General features: G+C 43.6%; 1 protein-coding gene across 1 annotated transcript in view; it reads left to right on the forward strand.

Moving 5' to 3' along the window:
• Nucleotides 1–1,005: 1,005 nt before the first annotated feature.
• FREM2 (FRAS1 related extracellular matrix 2) overlaps nucleotides 1,006–22,241 on the forward strand; it is a 119,371-nt gene continuing 98,135 nt past the window's right edge. Inside the window, exons 1-2 of the mRNA XM_032099647.1 lie at nucleotides 1,006–6,279; nucleotides 9,936–10,025. Coding sequence (XP_031955538.1) covers nucleotides 1,131–6,279; nucleotides 9,936–10,025 — 5,239 coding nt within the window. The 5' untranslated portion in view covers nucleotides 1,006–1,130. The remainder of the gene's footprint in view (nucleotides 6,280–9,935; nucleotides 10,026–22,241) is intronic.

Here is a 22,241-nt window from a genome sequence, read left to right on the forward strand (position 1 = left end):
CTTTCGCTTTGTCGCATTTTTCGCTTTCGCTAAGAAAGCTTTCTTAAACCAGAGTGTGGATCACATTTCATAAACAACAAAGAATGTTAGCAACGGTGAGACACGCCGACTCAAAACTCAAGAGCCTGCTATCAGGAGCTTGAAAAGGCAAGGAACCCCAAGTTCGGGCTCTCATTGATGTGCTTTTAACTGCAGGCACAAGGTGGCAGAAACACCGTGAGGCTTTCATCCACCCGCTGCTGTGACTCGCCGCCTCCGAGGAGCGACACGGGACACTAACTGGTACCGACCGATGTGTTTTGCGCCAGAGATATTTATACAATATTCTTTGTGGCGCACAGAACCGCGGTGCCGGCAGACAGCTCCGCCGCAGCCCCGGGCCGCTTCCCATCGTGTGACCCATCCCGTTCCTCCTTGGGCACTTTTGTCGCCGCCCCCTTCCCAGACTCGGCTCTCGGGCAGCTCCGCTCCTGCCGCCGCCCCGCGCTCACCTGGCGCCCCGCACCCCGAGGGGGGCGGAAACCCCGAGCACTGCCCGGCGGCGAGCCGGGAACAGCCCAGCTTTAGTTCTGCTCCCGGGAGCCAGGCGGGAGCGGAGAAGCTCAGTGCAGGGGCGGAGGTGCGCTCCCGTTGCTCCCGCAGCTGGCGGAGGTGCGCTCTTGCGCTGCGGGAAAGCAGCGCCGCCCTCCCCCCGATACAAGGGCTCCCTTCCCGCGGCGGCTGTCGCCAGCAGAGCGATCCGTGCCCACCAGCCCCCCGCTCTCGCACCGCTAAGGCTCATCCCACCGCTCTCCCAACACCTTCTCCATCGCAACCTGTTGGGCAGCCGCGGGAAGGAGGCACGGACGGAGGGAGAAAGGGGGAGCTCCGCCCCTCCCCGTCGCTTGCAGGATTGGCATGCAGTTCTGCCCAATCGCGTGTGGCGGCTTCTCCCCCCGCGGGTGCCCATTGGCCGCTCGGGGGCGCGGGGCGGGGCTTGCCGGGTGCGGGGCTCCCCTCCGGAGCGGAGCGCGGCGCGCTCAGAGCGCAGCGTGTGCGCGGGGTGAGCGGCGCCGCGCCGGCGGCACAAGTGGGGCCGCGATTCGGCCGCTGCCGGGGGCTCTCAACGCTTTGCTCCGCCAGCAAGGACGATGCAGCCTCTCCACGCCAGACCGCGACGGCTGCTGGTCGGCTTGCTGCTGCTGCTGGTCGGCTGCGCCTGGGTTGGGGCGGCAGAGCCGCCGCCAGGCAGCAGCGCCGCGGTCTCCTCGCCGTGGTCGCCGGAGGCGGCCCCCGTGGTGGTGGCCAACCGCGGGCTGCGGGTGCCCCTGGGCCGCTCCGCCTGGCTGGACCCCGCGCGGGACCTGGTGCTGCAGGTGCAGCCGGGTGACCGGTGCCACCTCACCGTGCTGGACGAGGACCCGCTGTGGCAGCGCCCGGGCCGCCTGAGCCCCCGGCGCTTCCCCTGTGACTTTGGAGCCCGCGAAGTGCAGTACTCGCACCTGGGCGGCCGCAGCCCCGCCCGGGACCGCGTCCGCCTGCAGCTGCGCTACGACTCGCCGAGCCGTGCCCTGGTGCTGCCCCTGGTGCTGGAGGTGGAGGTGCTCTTCACCCAGCTGGAGATCGTCATCCGCAACCTGCCCCTCACCGTGGAGCGCCTGCGGGGCACCAGCAACCCGCTGGACGCTCGCAGCCTGGAGTTCGCCTTCGAGCCGGGCCGGCAGCGCTGCCGGGTGGGGCTGCTGCCGCTGCTGGCCGGGCTGCCCCGCTACGGAGAGATCCTCAACTACCCGCCGGCGGCGGCGGGCGGGGGCGGGGAAGCGGCGGGGGGCGGCCCCATGCCTTCCTCGATGTGGGACTGCGAGGAGTTCCTGCGCCTGGGGCTGCGCTACCGGCACACGGCCGCCGGCGGCTCCCCGAACCGCGACCTGGTGCCGCTGGTGGCCGAGCTGCGGGAGGCGGCGGGCGGCGGGGCACTGCTGAAGCGCGAGTACTTCCAGGTGCTGGTGCGGATCCGCGCCGGGACTGAGAACGTGGCCCCCAAACCCAGCTTCTTGGCCATGCTGATGATGGAGGTGGACCAGTTTGTGCTCACCGCTCTCACGCCTGACATGCTGTCAGCTGAGGATGCAGAGTCACCGCCCGATCTGCTGCTCTTCAACATCACCTCTCCCTTTGGCCCTGGCCAAGGCCACATGGTCAGCACAGACGACCGGAGCTTGCCTGTCACCTCTTTCAGCCAGCGGGATGTGCGGGAGCTGCGCATTGCCTATCAGCCACCCATGGAGGACTCTGATCGGGAGCGGCTCTTTGAGCTTGAACTGGAGGTGTTGGACCCAGAAGGTGCTGCCTCAGAGCCCTTCGCCTTCGTGATTGTGGTGAAGCCCATGAACACCCTTGCACCTGTGGTGACCCGCAACACTGGTCTCGTGCTCTATGAGGGGCAGTCAAGGCCTCTCTCGGGCCCGGGTCCCAGCCCCAACCTGGTGGTCAGTGATGAGGATGACCTTGAGCAGGTGCGGGTGAGTGTGGTGGCAGGGCTGAAGCATGGCCACCTCACTCTCCTGGAGGACACCCCAGGATCTGGTGCCCCTCGTAAACACTTCACAGTGGCTGAGCTGGCAGCCGGCCGGGTCATTTACCAGCACGATGGCAGCGAGTCTCCACTCAGTGACAACCTGGTGCTGCGGCTGGAAGATGGTGGCTCTCGCCACCGCGTTGAGTTCCTTTTCCCCATTACCCTGGTGCCCACTGATGACCAGCCACCCCTACTTAATGCTAACACAGGGCTTGCCATGGCTGAGGGTGAAACAGTGCCCATCACCACCCGTGCTCTTAGTGCCACTGACATTGACTCGCAGGATGCCGTCCTACTCTTCACAGTGGAGTCTGGCCCCACAGCTGGGCAGCTCCTGATCCGTCAAGCACAACCACCTCCTGGCTGGGAAGAGGAGGAAGAAGAGGAGGGCTTTTCTTGGAGGAGGGTGCCAGGTGTAGCAGGGAGCTCCATCATCTATGAAAAGCCAGTGAGAGAGTGGCTGCAACAGGACATTGTGGAAGGGCGTCTCTTTTACCACCACTTTGGGGCTCATAGCCCTGGCCCTGGGGTTGTGTTGGACCAGTTCATCTTTAGAGTCCAGGATGACAATGACCCACCCAACCGCTCTGGACCACAGACTTTTGTGATCAGGGTACATCCTGTAGACAGATTAGCCCCAGAGCTCCATAGTAGCAGCAGCCTGCACTTAATAGTTGCAGAGCAGCAGGTGACCCCCCTGCGGCGGAAGCACTTGTGTTACACAGATCAGGACTCAGGAGACCGTGAACTTCGCTACACAGTAATTCAGCCCCCCATTGACACCGACTCCAACCACCCTCCCGAGGCATATGGAGCGCGCCTTGGATCCCTTGTGCTGACTGAGGATCACTCTGTGGAAGTTACACATTTCACCCAAGCCCAGATCAATCATCACAAGATCTCGTACCGCCCCCCACAGGAAGAGCTGGGGGTGGCTCCTCATTTGATTCAGTTTCAGTATCAAGTGCAAGATGCGGCTGGCAATGCAGCCAAAGGGACTTTCACCATCTACCTGCAGCCTGTGGATAACCAGCCTCCCGAAATCACTAATACTGGCTTCACTTTGCCTGAGGGAGGCAGCCATGTCCTTAGTCCAACTGAGCTGGATGCCAGTGACACGGACACTGAACTTGCCCATCTCAGATTTATCCTGACCCAGGCTCCTCGATATGGCCAGTTGCAGCTTTCTGGGTACAGTCTGGTTCCAGGAGGTATCTTTGGCCTAGAGGATATCCGGCAAGGGAGGGTGGTGTATGTGCACAGTGGAGCTGAGAGCAGCAGTGATACCTGCAGGCTTGATGTAAGTGATGGGGTTCATTTTGTGCCCATCACACTGAAAATGAATGTGCACCCAGTTGATGATGAGGTTCCTACACTACGATTGCCCCCAGGCACTCTTGGTTCCTACCTAGATGTGCTGGAGAATGGTGCTGCTGAAATCACTGCTAATGTCATTCAGGGCACAGATGAGGATACAGATGACTTAATGTTGACCTTTATTGTAGAGGATCCTCCTCAGCATGGGAGCATCCTGGTTCAAGGGGTGCCTGCAGAGAGATTTTCCCAGAGAGATCTGCTTGATGGTGCTGTGGTATATGCTCACACTGGTGGTGAAATAGGCCTTCTGCCCAAGGAGGATGCCTTCAACCTTACCTTGTCTGACCTCTCTGAGAAGTGGCGTGTCAGGGGCAGTGTTATCCAAGGAGTTTCAGTTTTGGTGACCATTCTTCCTGTTGACAGTCAAGCTCCAGAGATTTTTGTGGGGGAGCAGTTCGTGGTGACAGAAGGTGACAAACGAGTCATTACTCTTGCTCACCTCAGGGCTGAAGATGTGGATACTCCTAGTGATGATATACTATGTACAATTGTTGCTCAGCCCACATCTGGGTATGTAGAGAACATCTCTCCTGCCCCAGGATCTGAAAAATCCAGGGCAGGTGTAGCTATAAGTGCTTTTACCTTGAAGGACCTCCGTCAAGGGCATATTTTTTATGTCCAAAGTATACATAAGGGTGTAGAGCCTGTTGAAGACAGGTTTGCTTTGCGCTGTTCTGATGGCATTAACTTTTCCCAGAGGCACTTCTTCCCCATTGTTATTGTGCCGATCAATGACGAAGAGCCTGAAATCTTCATGCGAGAGTTTGTTGTGATGGAAGGCATGAGCCTGGTTATTGATACCCCTATCCTCAATGCAGTTGATGCGGATGTCCCTGCTGATGACTTAGTGTTCACAATCACCAGGCTTCCCAGGCACGGCCACATTGTAAACCAGCTGGTCAATGGAACTGTCCTAGTGGAGAGCTTCACCTTGGATCAGATAACAGAGAGCTCCAACATTCTCTATGAACACGATGACTCTGAGACAAGGGCAGACAGTTTTGAGGTGCAACTCACAGATGGTAAACACACCATTAGGAAAACGGTACCCATCATGGTTATTCCTGTAGATGATGAGACACCCAGAATGGCCATCAATGATGGTTTGGAGATTGAAATAGGGGAAACTAGAACTATTAATAACAGGATATTGAAGGCTACTGATCTCGACTCTGAAGACAAAACCTTGACATACATTATAAATTACGGGCCAGGACAAGGCCTCTTGCAGAGAATAAAGGCTTCAGGTGGAGTTGAAAATATCACCCTGGGAATGAACTTTACCCAAGATGAAGTGGATAGAAATTTGATTCGATATGTGCATTTTGGCCAACAAGGAGTTCGTGATCTTATCAAGTTTGATGTGACAGATGGAATAAATCCTTTAATTGACCGCTACTTTTATGTGACAATAGGCAGCATTGATATTGTCTTCCCAGATGTCATCAGCAAAGGAGTTTCTCTGAAGGAAGGAGGGAAGGTAACCCTTACTACTGATTTGCTTAGTACCAGTGACCTGAATAGTCCAGATGAGAACTTAGTTTTCACTATTACCAGACCACCCGTTCGTGGTCATCTTGAATGCACAGATCAGCCTGGGGTACCCATCTCCACTTTCACTCAACTCCTGTTAGCAGGCAATAAAGTCTATTATATTCATACTTCAGAAGACGAGGTGAAAATGGACAGCTTTGAGTTTGAGGTGACTGATGGCTATAACCCTGTGTTTCGTACTTTCAGAATTTCCATCAGTGATGTGGACAATAAGAAACCTGTTGTCACAATCCATAACCTCGTGGTGAGTGAAAATGAATACAAACTGATAACCCCATTTGAACTGACTGCAGAAGACAGAGATACACCTGATGCACTGCTAAAATTTATCATCACTCAAATACCAGTTCATGGCCAGATCATGTTCAATAACTCCAAACCAGTCACTACCTTCACTAAACAAGATCTGAATGAAAATCTAATCAGCTACAAACATGATGGCACAGAATCAGTTGAGGATAGTTTCTCTTTCACTGTTACAGATGGCACTCATACTGATTTCTATGTCTTCCCCAACACTGTGTTTGAAACAAGGAAACCTCAGACTATGAAGATTCGAATAATGGCTGTGGACAACAGTGTACCTCAAGTGGTAATAAATAAAGGTGCTCAGACTCTCCGTGTTCTGGCCACAGGTCACATCGGGTTCCTGATTACCAACAAAGTCCTCAAAGTGGAAGACAGGGACAGTTTACATGTTACTCTTAAGATCAGAATCACAGAGGGTCCACGCCATGGCTTCCTGATTCACCTGGGGAAAGGCAACCATAGCATCAGCCAGTTCACCCAAGGTACTACAATACTTCATATGCTTTCTTTAGATCACTGGAGACATTATTTTTCATGCTAAACTCGATAATAATTGATGGGAGAAACTTTCCAACTATGAGCTTATTTATAATGGCTTCATAATTTTTTACATCTGTTTATTTTTTATTGCATCCATGACCACTTTAAACAGGAAATGTGGTCTGCTGGATAAACAGCGAATAAAGGAGCTTTTTTTCTTTGGAGAGCTTAGTCCAAATAAGTGATGTGATTTGCACTTTCTATCAGTCATAGTGATAAAAGTTCGGATAACAGAATTGGGCTGTACATCTTAAGAGACAGTGCTTTCTTTAACCAGTTTTATTTAGAAAATGGTATGGGAGTGGCCAAGCTATTGTTAGCTACTGGTCATACCATGGCTAGGGTATCAGTTGCTGTACAGTCTGAGCACACCTAACTGTAAAAGCAAAATCATTTCCCCACCAGTGGGAAATAATATATTATGAGTGCATTTGTTGCCTTAATTACACAAATCTTTACCACAAAGCGTTTGTGGTAAATTAAAAGGTAATGTAAACATTTTAAAATTATGTCAGTGGTACTTACTTTTTACGTGGAACTAAAATATTTGGTAGTATAAATAGGGCAAAAACCACATGGGTCATATATTCTGAAAGAAAGCCTCAACCCAAGGCTGTGAAGTAACTTCAATCGAAATGGGAGCATTAGCTATCTGGAGAATTTTCCATGTTACTTTGCAATTACTTAATGGCTAGTTAATTAACAATGAAATCAGGGTTTTTTTTTGCAGCCTTCTGCAGCTGTGGAATGAGCAGACATCACCAACAGTATGGAGACTCAAAGTTAAAGGGGACCAGCCAGGCTGGGCTGTGTAGGTGGAAAGGCTTGAGGTGAACACTTGCAGTTGGCTGTGTTTATTTCACAAAGCCCACACTGGTACATACCTATGTTACAATATCTTGGCTGTAGCAATGTTCTTGTCAGATATACCAAATCTTTCAAACAGGCCTGATGGACTTTCCAATGGTTGGAGTGTCTTAAGTTTTGCAGCACTAGTGCAAAAAAGAGGATGAGAAGAGACCAAACTGTGTCCAAGCTTTGGGAACCACCACAGCTCCTTAAATGTAAGGCTTCAGTAGTGAACTGCGAGTAATATGGAGAGTGTTGTCAGAATAAGTGAGAAACAAAAGAGAAAGGGAGTGAGCAAATAAACAGATTATCACTTATTTTAGTGGGTTTTCTCATACACTGAAGAATGTAGAATTATTGAACAGGTGTTCCTCGAAAGCCGACCACTGCATAGCACAGTGATACCTCATTTGTTCTGAGGATGGGGAGCCCTTGGGAGAGGAATGTATTTCATTCTCTCTTGTGCTGTGTGGCCAGGCATACATTTGTCTGATGACCAAAATGAAGTTGTTGCTTAGCTTTGAATTGGCAGTCCAACCATGTGGCATGAAGGCTATCTTAATATCCTGGGGTTGCCCAATCTGGGTAAGAAGCATGCAATGCTTAGGAAAGATTGGTTTTAAAGCTAGTGAGGATCCCCAGAAAGTCGTGTAACTTCACAAGTTTTCTGACAGTACTAGCACAAGCACTCTTAATTTGTGTTGGATTGAAGAGTGTTTTTAAGAAAAACACATTTCTTCAATAGTATTGGCCTTTGAGAAGGTGATGCTTATGCTATACTGAGACAAATAATTTTCTAATGTTCAGGGCAGTAATAAACAAGGCCCTTTTTTGTCATACTCATTATGACCCCAGTGTAAGTGCAGATTTTGCAATGGACTTTGGGAAGCCTCTGTATTGACTATGGGACCTGCTGTTACACACTTTCTTTTTATGTTTTGATCTTCCCCTCCTTTTAGGTCTCTTATCCTGCCATGTGCCACCTCTTTCAAAATGCTGAATAGTTCCAGTTTCATCAACATGTATGGATTCTTACAGGGCTTGTAAAACTTGGTTAGAGTCTTCCAGTTTATGTTGGAAAGGACCCCTTGCGGTCATTTGGTCCTATCCCTACTCAAAACTGGGACAACTTTGAAGTCAAATGAGACTCTTTAGGGTGGCATGCAAAAATGTTTTGTAAGCTGCTTTCTAGTTAGTGAAGTCCATCCTCAAACTCCCATTTCTTGGATTTGTGCCTGTGGTTGTAGAACAGGGAGCCGGACCACTTTGAGTAGGGTAACAGGATTTATTGTGTGCAAGCAGCGTGAGCAGTCTGGTTTTTCAGATTGCCTGTAACTGAAAGAGAGGGTGGAGCAATTGTTTAGAACACAGCTTTCTGCCTTATGCTAGTGGAGATAATTATATTTTTTTAAGTAGAAAATTATATTGGATGTATTTCAAAATTATGTTGGAGAATTCCAACATAAAATTAATTTTAGCAGGCACTGTAGTTACATGGTTATGAATTGTGCTTACAACTAGGCAAGTTTTGATATAACTAGCACAACCTAATCAGCTGTGTAAGGAAAGCATAAACTTGCTCAAGTGACTCTGAACATGTTCTTAAGGAGCAGAAAAGAGGTCATTCTTTGCAGTTATTTTTACAAAATTAAGGTCTTTGGATGACAAGTGCCCTTTTTTCTTATAAGGTGGTCCTGGTCCTGCAAATACTGGTTCAAGTGCTTATCTCTGTGTATGCTGGAACCATGGATTTTGATAAGGCTACCCACACGAGAAGAGCTGGGTACTTGTGTGTTTGCAGGATGAAAGATTTATTTGCTGCACTGGGATGAAAAAGTATTTGTTTGCATCCTCTTTACAGCCCCATGAATTTTTGATCTTTAACTTTCAAACATTTATGGAAGTGATTCTGCACTAGTTATTTGCTAATGATGCTCTTATCTTGTTTGCGCTCAAAGATGTCTGGTTACTTTTGGAACTGAAGATTTTGTGAAGCTCTAACAGAAGTGCTTTTGACTTCTTTTTACTCATGCATCCACCCTAACATCAGAGGAGAACCTGAGTGATACTTGAGCCCCACTTTAATGCTATTAATGTCTAACACTTTTTTGGAAAAAGATATCAGACCTGGTCCTTCAAAGAAAGTGACAAAAATTAGTTTTTATGTATTACATGTTTCTCATCACTACTCAAGGAAACCAGAAAAAAAATATTAAATTTTTTTTTAATCTTTTACATACTTTATGGCAACTGATGGTTCAAAATTTTACATCAGGGTTTTTTTTTTTTCTACTGAAGTCTTGTCTGTTTACTTTGGTTGCATCTATTTGGGTTCTTAAAATAGTCAATCACTGTAACTGTCCTCTACAGTACTTTGCAGGTTAAAGAATGACAGAATCAATATCACAATCCTTGTGGAGATTCTCCTCTGTTTAAGAAAATGGACCACTAAAAATATGAAATAGTTCTGACTGTCAAGCCCATGTTTTTAAATTTCATTTCAGTTCTTTTGGTAAATACAGCTTAAAAGAAAAAGAGCTCTGGGGAGGGGGAAGTAAAGGGAGGGAGAATGAATGATATCTGTAAAACTTCAACACTGTTAATACTGAAATTCCTCAGTTTTGCTGTAGAACCTTGACCTCTCTCTTGTTGAAGTTAAGCTATTTAATGTATGCCAAGTTTTTCTGTAAAAATAGTTTCCTACCTTCATCATTTAAAATAAAATCTGTTTTTCCTGAACTCTTTCCAGCTGATATTGATGATATGAAGATATGCTATGTTTTACGAGGGGGTGACAATGCCACCAGTGACATTTTTCATTTTTTGGTTGAAGACGGTGGTGAGTACTCCTAAAATCTCAGTTTTTCTTGTTATTTAAAGACAAAGAATTTAAGTATGCTTTGGGAGTTGAAGAACATTGAATTTAATTGAGGGAAGGAAGTCTGTGTGATCTCCTGGAATGTGATTTTTTTATGGCTTTCCTATAGTGTGAGATATTTCTGATGATTACAAAGAGAGGTGTCAATGAAATGGTAATAGCATCTAATGAAAAAACCTCAACCTAATCTAGCAAGAAAGTGAAATTCTGTAAACCTACTCAGATACCTGGACTTTCTGTAGTTTTACCTTTGTACTCCCTGTGCAGGCTCTTTACACATAAATTCTCTTAAGTCTTTCTCTTGAGAAAATTTTCATTTATGGTTATTCTTGTCTACCTTTTTAAAGCTTCCAGTTCTAAGGCTGTTCATATCAAAACATTATCTCTGATGTACCTGTTATGTAGAGTTTAAGTTTTGATTCTACCTACTTAACAGAATCCTCAATGTCTTGTCAAAGATCTTTGTCAGGTGACTGGTGTGAATTCTCCTGGCTAATATTATTTTCTGGGATTGTGGTGGACGCAGAAGAAAATTATAAAAACAGATTGAGAATACTGGCATGTACTCATTTGAGGAAAAAATATGTAGGGGTTTTCTGTTTGTTTTAAAAGCACAAAGAAAGAACAGTTGAAAGGGTAAACAAAATGCATCAACAGGCTTTTTTTTTCCATCCAAAGTCTGACTTGATATGGATATTCCTAAATCTGGGTATTCCTCTGTGTGGTAACAGGTGGCTAGATTATGTTACTTTAATGCCTTTTTAAATATGTGATACATAGTTCCATGAGTAATTGGCAATGAATTTTATTAGTTGATTTAATAATATACTTCTTAGAAAGAATGCTTCAAGTTAGCTGATTGTCAGCTCATGTACTCAGCTTGTGTTACAAGAAGCATAGCCAATTAAGGGTATTAAGATCAGTGGACAGGGATTTGTCCTGTCTGTCACAGACTGGACAGTTTTGTCATCATCTACCATTGCTGGAGTGGGATATTAAAGCATGTTGTACTGTTTATTGTGCTGGAAAAGCACAGAGGAAGCACTACCTTTCGAGACTTTTGGAAATGTCTTTGCGAATCTTTGTGACATTAGAAACCAGGTAGTGAGATAAGAGTTTGCAACACTTGACTTACTTTCCATAAATGTGTTTTTTCACTGAGCTATAGGTTAGAGATGCTTAAAGGTATCTAGAATGGAACATGGGATGCTGTCTTTTCATAGTAATACTTTTTTATGACAGGTGTCACCATAAGGTGACATCATTATGATTTTTGAGTTATTCTTTTAGTAGGTGAACAAATATTGAGTCTTGAGATAGTTTCAAGGTTTTGTGTGATGGGAGTAATTAAAGCTGATGAAAGTTTCCTCTCAGTGAGCTGTTTTAACATCAGTTCTTAAAACTGAGTTGCCCCTTGAGAGCCCAACATTTGTGGGACTTGTCTCCATGCTATTTAACACTTCATAGTGGCAAATATGTAGTTAAAGCGAATTGCACTTAATATATTCCAACTCTATACCAAGAATTTTTCTTTCATTGGAAAGCTTACCTGCCACATCTGCTTCTATTTGGCAGAGTTGTAACAGCCTGTCAATTGTAACAGCATGCAATTTTCATAATACAAAGAATCATGATGATAACAAGGTGCTTGTTGATTTTTAGAGCCTTTGGAAGTTGTGGAATTATTGTCTTAGAGATTACTTAGCTAGATGGTAAGACGGTCTTTGCTTTCCTGAGGCTATTTGTTGACAGAAAAATGAGCTGTGTTGCATTTCTGAGTATTTCTGATTTTGAAGATGGTAAAGATGCATTTAAAATTGATGAAGTTGTGATCAAAAAATTAGTAGTTGTCTGTCTCAAATATCTCAAATTTATTGGCAATGTCTTTAGAATCTGTAATGGATGAAAAATCCAGCAATTTAACCTACTTCTATTTACACCCTCCTCAGAAAGACTTCAAAGCCAGTGTTTTGCAACTCAGATGTATTTTGGCAGACTTTCAGTGGTGGCAAGGCTATTGTTTAGGTTTTTTTTGATTTTAAGCCAAATCATATTAAGAGACTCCACGCAAGAGCTGAGTGAAAGATGGAGCACAGGTGATCAACATCCTTTGTAGAAAGGCACACTTCAGAGTTCCATCTTCTGTATCAGGATTTTTGCAGTAGTAACAGGTTCGTGCTACCCTACAGTGCCCAATGCTATAAATTAAATAAGTGGGACTTCACTTAAACTGAATTGTGTGGTAGTCCATAAGTGATCTGGTTCAAATCAAGAAGCATTTCAAAACATGATTCAATGAATGAATATGCGTTCATATAATTCAGCTAATGTTATTTCAAATAACTTAAAAACCCTAAAATAAGTCACATCTTGCAACCCAAGTATTTTATGTCTTCTAGGCTTTCATGCCTCAGCAATGGGAACATGCAACAGCAGTTCCTGCTCTTTTCATGTGATGTGAATTAGAAAGTTATTTTTGCCCCAGACCTGTAAAATACTTTTCTGCGTGTCCTGTGATATTTGTTCATAGTCTCTGAACTGCAAATAGGAGAAGAGCATGACTTCCTCTAGGTCTGTTTTTTGGTGGCTGATCTGCCATACTCATTATACCATGTCTTAGGAGAATAAATGCAGAAGCTCTTTTGTTGGCCTCTTAAATGACAGTAGTCTGACTGGGGCCTGAGGCTGTTATTTCATGCAATTGCCTGGAGGCCAAGTACAACGAGTCATCAAACTGCTCTGGTGTGAACTTTTTTTGTGAATTTGGAATTTTGTTTATCTTCTCACATGTAGTAGTATTTATGGTAAGCAAGTTAGGGCAACAGCAAACTAGGTGGGTAGGTGAGGGGAAGAGAGCCAAGTCAGCCCTCTGCCAGCTCTTGGCCCCTTGCCTGCTCCATTTCTCGCAGTGGGAGTAAGGTGAGTGCCATGCTGCATACCAAATCATGACCTGGGATCTGAAAGCATGAAATATGGTACTGGAACAAGGTTGTTTGCCTTGTGGCCAGGGGAGAAAACTGGAGTACAGAGAAATGAAGAGTAGCTTGGGGATTATGGCTATCTCATAATAAACTTTGCGATTATAACTAAAGAGAAGAGAAATGAGCTCAATATGAAGAGAAAGGAGGGCCATTTAAAAGGAAAGCAAGCCCTTAGGACTATAATTAACAAGCAAGAGCATAGGCCTGCTTTATTCAAACCAAAATTAGAGGTTACATCAGGAAGAACTAGTTTAAAGCTCTGAAAGAGTCTTATTGTCAGCACCAATTACCTACAAATGTATGGCTCTAGAGATCTTCTGGCTTTAAATGGAATTTTTAATAAGAGTAATTAAAAAGTAAAATATATTGAACACAATTCACCTATTTATCAACACTAGTGTTTTTTAAAGGTAGAAAGTGGTTTTATTCTTCCTATATAGGGATTTAGCCTCAAGATGATCTGTTACTAGGTGGGTGAGCCCATGCATTTCTGTTGTACTTACACTACAGAGTCTTCTTTTCTATCAGATGCTGCTGAGTTAGCATTTGAAAGAGTTGACATTTTGAAAGAAACTACAGTGGTTCATATTGAGAATTTACTTTCCATTTTGTTTTGAATTCTAATCTTAAAATAATCATGTGGAGATCTTTTGAAACTGAAAAAGTGTTATGAGTCCATTTTCGCAAAACCTTGAAGAAAGTGTGGAATTTTCTTTTTCGTAAAGGTTGCAAAATAGTCTCAGTTGAATCACATTCCTCTAGAGTGGCCTCTACATTCCATTAATAAGGTGGAGACAAAACTCTTCTTAGCAAGTGCAAGCATGTGACAGTGGTGAATCCTGATGTTTACATTATTAAGTTCTTAATTCAGTGATTAATAAAGGAATGAATGCTACCAGAAGGCAGGGAAAGCAGGATTTTTTTCTCATGGGGAGGTAAAATGCAAATATAGACTGATAGTTGAACTCTTGGATGTATTTCTGGTATGTAAGTTTGAACACTATTGAAAGACTCACTAGATGAAAAAAAAAGATCCAGTTGAAAATGCTTGAGCCTTTTAATAAGTGAAAAACACACTTGCAGGCTAACTTGTATCTGATAATTTTAATGAGAAGCAGCAGTTTCTGCAGCAAGTTCATATTACTGCAAGCTTGAGAAAATTATGTATGTACAGCACTGCATAGAGTAGGTGCTTCAGCTGTGCCAAATGGCACTAATCTGCATGGAATGAAAGTTGACAGAGAAATTAGCTCCAGTGTGTTGAGCTCTTGTGCCTGTTTCGGAAAACTGCACACTACAATTTTACGCTGCATCCCTTATGAGTTGTCTGAGGCATTTTTGCTCCTTACGTGAACTGGGCACGGAAAATGCAGTTAAAACTGAAGTCTGTTTACCTTCTCTTTATTCTTTGCTTGTCTGAGATTCCTTAATGTCACTGCAGTAAATCATAATAATTGACTAAGAATATGGATTTAATGCCCACCTATCCATTCTGTAGAATAGAAGATATTTTCTCCTGAAATGTGCTGTTTCAAATAATCTGAAACTGGTTGAACTGGTTTAAGGCAATTTTTTTTGCCAGATTCTGCTGATTGTGTAGAGTAAAACAAACATACCCCAAAACTGGAACTAAACTCAAACCCCAGCACAACCTCCATGCCTCCAGAGGCAGTATCAAAGTGAAATACATTCCCCTGCCCAGCAATGGGTGTCTGGGCTAGCAGTACTACTGCAGCAGTGTGCAGGTGCCTGTTAGAGAGCAGCTATTGTATTCTTTTTTGATTCACATAAGAAAAATTCTTTATTCTCTTTAGGTTTTGTAGATAAATCTGAAATGTTCAGGATCAGGTCATGTAAAGTCAACGAAGGAATGTTCATCTCTTTTAAACAGTAGTCTGCTCCCAGATATTTTTAAAAGAAGACCTTGTTCTTGGTCTGCTTGTTACTTGACTAGTGCTCTCAATCATAGTAGTTTGCCATGTTTGTTCTCCCTCCTCCCCTGTCTGTTTTCTGGAGCTTGGGAAACTGTCAACCAGGATTGCAGCACCCATGGAAGAAATTCCTGTGTTGAGCCTCTAGTATTTTTTGTTGCAAGAGGCTAGAGCCACAGTAATAATATTTTGCATTACAGTCAGTCCCGTTACATTTTCCTGTTTTGAGTAACAAAATGAGATAACCCTGATTTGGGCCTTTTAGGTCTGGAGCATTGTGAAGAAAAACCCCAGATCGTGTGAGGGGAAAACCCATTTCCTATTCAGCTTTAATCTGAACCATAATCTGCTTGTCCCTTACCTAACTTCTTTCTCTGCTCAATGCTTAAGTGGAGTCCTCCGAAGTGCTTCTTTATGACTGCTGTGATATCTTGCAACACCTTGCCTCAAGGGTAGAATGGTTTCAAAGGGGAAGTAATGACAGATTCTCATAGCTGTTTTAGGAATGTGAGGATCACTGGGGAAACAAGAATTGTTTTATTTCAGGCTCTTTGGGCAGCTATTCTGACTTAAAGCCAAAGCATTGCAAAGCCAAGGCTCACTAAAACTGGTGATTTACATCATTAGCTAAATCTTACTTAAACTTTTCATTACAGATGCTTAAATGCCTTAACACAGCACTGCATTTTGCTGTACTAACATTTGGCTAAATCCCCACTGAAGCAAGAATCTTTCAAAAACAATTCCCTGAAGTTAGCCTTTAAGCCCAGTTTATGGGAAAACTTCATAGACTTTTCCCAAATACGTTTATGCAAGAAATTCAGCTGAAGAATCACTGTTCCACTGCCTAGAGAAAGCTGTCCATTAAGTTTGTGAAATACAATTATTTCATCTGTCATCCTTTGTATTGATAAACAAACAGTATTTTTTTAGGAACTTCACCATTCTGGTATGCTTTATTAATTTGTGAGAGAATAATACTACACCCTTGACTTTAATTATTAAGCTATAACAGTTGTCAGTGCTGTTCTTCAAAGCCAAAATGCTGATGTGTTTTGCTGGGCGAGCTGTAATAATAATGTTGGATCAGACCTTTTGGATTGAATATCTGATAGTTCTTAAAGTGGCAAACTGGTAAAATATGATTGGGAATTATTTGCAGCATCCTTGCTTGACCTTACTTGTAACATTTGGGCACACCAGTCTTGGCAAGACACATCAACTACATTTATCTTTGGCTTAAAAATGAGTGCATCACATGTTGGTGGTTTGCTTGCCATCATTTGTCAAGTACTGTATTGGATTCTGGTCCATTGCCAGGTTTGTTGCTGCTGTTTTAATATACTCTAGGATGGTGCCCAAACAATTTTCCACGTCACACTTCTTACTGTAAGTATTACCAGGGGATTTAAATAGTTAGTTTGACACTACAGTTTATATTAAAAAAATATGATCAAAATAAACTTTACTGTAAATAAAAAATGAGTTCATGGGGTCGTTATTGTGAATGTGGCAGCAAGGTCTCAGCAAAATGAAGTATCTGTGAAAATATACAGGAGTAAGAGATGCTTACATGGGGCATATAGAAAGACTGGCACAAACCTTACTAACCTCAGTGGAAAGACTTTCATTGTCTTCTATACTAGTTGTTATATTGGTCTTCTTGTCCTGGCATTTTAGATGGAATCATGGAACTTATTAAATTTTCCATTTCTAACTTGAATATCGCCTTATCCTCCCAATAGATACATAGAAAAAGTCAGCTTTGTCTAGTTGAAAAAAGATTTTTTTGAGAGGAATAAAGGTAGCTCTGTGATTTGGCAAGAGAATTTTTGTTTGTCTTTAATTATTTGGGTTCAATGGTGATTTTGTCCAAAAACAAAGCTTTCCCTCTGCTCCCCATCCTGGAGTTTTAATCATTTTTTTTAAAAAAGCAAAGCAGTGTAATGGAAGGAGTGGGTTTAGATATTGCCTTGTATTAGTAAAGGAGAGTCAATTGTGGTTTTAATTGTCTTTTATACAGAACTTAGGGGCACTTTGTCCAAACATGGAAGTCTCAGATGCAATTCCTTCCTTCATTTGAGCAGCTTTTTAACCCGTACTCCCACTAATGTGCCTTCACTTACATTCTGAGCTGTTTTGTATTAATTTTCTGTTTGCTGCCCAAGTATATGATCTCTGAATTACTCTTTGGAACATTGCCTGCACTTGGATGTTCCACTTTCAACTAAGTATTGTTACAATGGGGCCAAAAAATTCTGTCTCATTTTTTTGCATTTGTTCCTCCTCTCTTTCCTCCCTGTATTTCTACTTTGCTGCTAATACCTCCTGTGTTCCACAGAATAAAATGGCTTAAACAGGCCAGTTAGGAGCAGTGCCTCTCCGAATAACCCTAAGTCTGGTTGTTTAGATCAGGGTTTAGAGCAGACAGATACTGAATCTGTTCCAGTTCTCCTTGAATCAGGGCCAATGGTCTTGTCTTCCATATAGAATGAGCACCTGGACTGTTGGGCTGGTTGAATAGAAAGGAAATGTCTCAAACACCAATACCTGTTGACAGTATTTTTCTAGTTTCCAGCTGAGATCACTTGCTGAGTAGTCACACTTTCAAAGAAGATATAGTTGCAACAAAGTACCAGTTTAGCACTTGGATGGAGCTCAATCACCCTTGTTTTGCTGAGCTGAATAGTGCCATTGATTTCATTTGACCTGGTCAGATGAGAGACAAGGAAGGTATAAGGTAGCTGTATAAGTACCTAACAGGCTTTTTACTTAAAAATAATCCACAATTTAGCTTTTATATTCTTGTGATATAGAATAAGGCCTAGATAGCAGCAAAAGAAGCATGACAATGAGCAGTAAAATTAGGTCAAAATGCAAGAATTAAAGGGATTAAGGAGACACACTAGGCTTAAGTAGAAGAATTGAGAACTCTCAGCAGTAACACTGATTGCCAGTGACATGAGAACCTGCAGAAAGACGCTAATTCCTAAAGTGAACTATAATAAGCTTGTAAAATTATCTTGGTAGTCAGTTGGAAATATTTTTGATTTGGATGTTCTGAAGAGCTCTAGAGAAGGGACACTGGCTGCTGTCAAGAAACCCTGCTCACAGCAGCACAGCTTGTTTAATTTCCCAACTCGTTTTAATCAAGGGACTCTAAACAGCCCTCAGGATAAGTTAGCTTTTATCACTTCACTGGCCACTTAACTGTGTAGAGTCCCCTAGAGTTCCTGTAAAGGTTCATTTGAGTAGTAAAAAAAAAGTATGCAGGAAGTTTCTGGATTTCTTTAAAAATTACGTTGATATTTATACAGAGAGTGATAAATATCTCTGAAACAAACAACAGATGCATGAAAAACAGTATTCCAACAAGAAAAGTTAGTATTAATCTATGGAAATATGCTAAGACTCAAGTTAAATTAAAAATTGAGAAAATATAATGATGGCATACGTTGTTATCAAAGTTTTGCAATTTGTGCATCTTAATTTACAGCGTTCTTACTGTTGCAAGTCTCTGTTTGCCTTGCTAGATATTTAGGAACAATTCTTGCCTCAACCACCTCTGTGCTTTTTCTGGAAAAATGAAGACAATTATTTTTGTTTCATAAGCCCAAATTTTGCTTGGATACGGTTCAAATTTTCCCTGAAATTACATTACCTGTTCCTTATAATTGGCATTGAAGTATGTTAGGGAGCGTTTTGGTTGACTAGAGCTTAATGGTGGTGGCAGTAAGGTGGAGTGTTTAGGGGTGAGAATCAAGGCCAACAAGATAGATATGCTGGTGAGAGTCTGTTACAGAGCGCCCAGCCAGGATGAAAAGGCAGATGAAATATTCTATAAGCAGCTGCGAGAAGTCTCACCCTCACCAGCACTTGTTCTCCTGGGGGACTTCAGCTTGCAGCATGTCTGCTGTAGATCCAGTACAGCACAGAGGAGGAAGTCGAAGGAGGTTCCTGGAAGGTATGGAAGACAACTTCCTGACACAGCTGGTCAGTGAGTCAGCCAGGGGAGGTGCCCAGCTGGACCTGCTGTTTGTGAACAGGGAGGAACTGATGGGAGATGTGGTGGTTGGAGGCTGTTTTGGGCACAGCTATCACAAAATTAATGAGTTTTAGATTCTCAGAGGGACAAGAAACAGAATCAGCAGAACTGCCACCTTGGACTTCTGAAGGGCCAGCCTTGGCCTGTTTAGGAGCTTGGTTGACAGTCTCTTGGGAGACAGTGCACAGAGGCGGAGGGGGCCAGGAAAGCCTCACATTCTACAAGAAGGAAATCTTAAAAGTGCAGAATCAGGATGTCCCCATGTGCCAAAAGATGAGTTGGCAGGGAAGAAGACCAGCCTGCCTGAACAGAGAGCTTTGGCTGGAACTTGGGGAACAAAAGAGTTTATCAGCTTTGGAAGAAGGGGCAGGCAACTCAGGAGGACTACAAGGATAGCATGAAGTTATGCAGGGAGAAAATTAGAAGGGCCAAAGCCCAAGTAGAGCTTAATCTAACTACTGCCGTGAAAGACAATAGGAAAAGTTTCTATAAATACATTAGCAAGAAAAAAAGGACTAAGGAGAATCTCTATCCTGCATTGGATGTGGGGAGAAAAATAATGACAAAGGATGAGGGAGCAAGTTCACCCTCAGTAAATTTGCTGATGACATCAAGTTGGGTGGGAGTATTGATCTTCTTGAGTGCAGGTAGGCTCTGTGGATGGATCTGGACAGGCTGGATCGATGGGCCAAGGCTAACTGGAAGAAGTTGAACAAGGCAAAGTGCTGGCTCCCATTCTTGGGTCAAAACAATCCCATGCAGCACTACAGGCTAACAGAAAAGGACCTGGGGGTTGACAGCAGCTGGACATGAGCCAGCAGTGTGCCCAGGTGGCCAAGAAGGCCAATGGCATCCTGGCCTGTATCACCAATAGTGTGGCCAACAGGACCAGGGCAGTGACTGTCCCTCTGTACTTGGCACTGGTGAGGCCACACCTCAAATCCTGTGGTCAGTTTTTGGGCCCTTCATTACAAGAAGGACATGGAGGTGTTGGAGCGTGTCCAGAGAAGGGCAGCGGAGCTGGGGAAGTGTCTGGAGCACAAGTCCTATATGAGGAGCCTCTGAGGGAGTTGGGGGTTTTTATCCTGGAGAAAGGAGGCTCAGGGGAGACTCCGCTGCTCTCCACAACTGCCTGAAAGGAGCATGTAGTGAGGTGGGGGTCAGCCTCTTCTCCCAGGTGACAAGTGACAGGACAAGGGGAAATGGACTCAAGTTGCACTAGGGAGGATTTAGATCAGATATTAGAAAAAGTTTCTTCGTGGAAAATCTCATCAGGCATTGGAACAGGCTGCCTGGGAAAGTGGCTGAATACCCATCCCTGGAGGTATTTAAAAGACATGTGGATGTCATGATATAGTGGTGATTTGGCAGTGCTGGGTTAGTGGTTGGGCTCAATGATCTTAAAGGTCTTTCCCAACCTAGATGATTATATGATTCTATGAAATTAAAAGCCAGGAGTGATACAAGCAGAGTGAAAATCCTGTTAGAGTAAATTAATTAATTTGATGAGTGTTGATTATTGTTTGGGTTTGGTCTAGATCAGGATATATTAGATTGGTATAGTGTGGTTCTCTAGGGTTCCCTTCAGTTAATTTTTCTTTTAACAGATTTAACTAAATAGATTTTGGTTTTATTACTAGAAAGGATTTCATTTAGCAGTAGGCCTTTAGGAAGCTCTTTGAAAAGACAAAAAAAAATTTTCCCCTCCCTGAAGAAGGATTTTGGCTTGTTAAAGTTCAAGTCATTAGTAAAACATTAATTCAGTCAGCTTGATACACCATTGCCCTGAATGTTTGCCAGGATTCCAATCTCAGTAACTCTTAAGTACCAGCATAGCACTTCTGTCACTGCTGTGTAATGCACATTTTCTTCAAGACTGTAGGAATGCTGTTACCACACACCTTGTTGCCTCTCTAAAGCTTTGTAGTTAGGGACTAACATAATAATTAGAGAGGGAATTGTAAGGACACCTTTAAAGAAATATTTGAGGCCTAATTCAAAGCCCAGTGCCTCCAGTGAGGCTCTTTGTGCCTCGAGGTTTGTGATTTGATCCTCCATTACTGAAATCTGTGAGAATACTTTTTTCACTCACTACTGTGGTGTTCAAGAGCAGGTTGTGCAAGATAAGATTCTCATAACTAAAAGTGTGCTGTTATTCAGTGTCCCTAAAACTATTTTGCCCTAGAAGTTTTTTTTTAGGGCCTTGGAAATATTTTATTTCTTATTCTGATGTCTGCTTTTTTAGGCAGAACTTTTGAGCTCAGGAGCCTGAGACATGTAGCCAGTTAAAAAAACCCACGGAAGTACTCTGTATATTATTTCAAGACTTTCCTGGGCTTTGTGCTGAATTCAGTCAATGTCTACACTGTTTAATCTCAGTAATGCCCTTCAAACTGGCTCATCGTGACCTTGGAGGATTTGTAGTAGTGTGTGCTCAAATACATTCCTCCTGAGAGAATTGCACTGAGAGTGTTTTGCACAGAGATATAAGATCCTGGTGAAAAGGAAGCTAGTCAATACCTTTTTTTTTTTTCTGACAGATGCAAAGTGCATCACACTCAGCTTCTTCTTTAGGAATAGATGATGCAGTGTTCTACATTTAAGATCCAAATTACAGAACTTCTCTAGTGGGCATTTTGGGTGGGATTTTGTCCTGGATTCATCCTAATCAAGTGGAACATTAAAGTGCTGGATTAATAGCCATAATAAATTTAGGTTTTGTTCATAACCTTGAGGATGAGCAGATTTAGATGTGGCATACTAACAATTGCCCTGAATTCTAATCCAATTTTGCCCGTAGTTTCCTTTTCATGTGTACTTAAAATTACATAAATCATGTTAAGTATTAAACAGAGCAGTGTTCTGCACTGGCAAGGTGTGCATTTTAGTTGTGAAGCGGACATTTTCAAGCTTGTTGGCTGATTTGGGCATTACACTAAACGTAGGAAAGGACATGAGATTGCCAGTGTCTCTCTTTTGCTTATTAGATCGTTGTGTATTGGATTTGTTGCAGATACTTGAGACCTGGGCTCAATTTTCTGTGCTGCCTGAGGAATCTTAGATAGATATTTCCTACAAAACTGCTGTTACCTTTAGGCTGTAGGAAATGTGAGTTAGCCTGTGCTCCTGCAGAATCCTGTTGTTTGTACACCAGTGGCAAGTGGGAATGAGACAAAGTAAAGCATTGCTTTTGTTACTGTTTTGCCACCACTGAATAAAC

This window comes from Corvus moneduloides, chromosome 2 (genome assembly GCF_009650955.1).
Source record: "Corvus moneduloides isolate bCorMon1 chromosome 2, bCorMon1.pri, whole genome shotgun sequence".
Classification (NCBI taxonomy): Eukaryota; Metazoa; Chordata; class Aves; order Passeriformes; family Corvidae; genus Corvus; species Corvus moneduloides.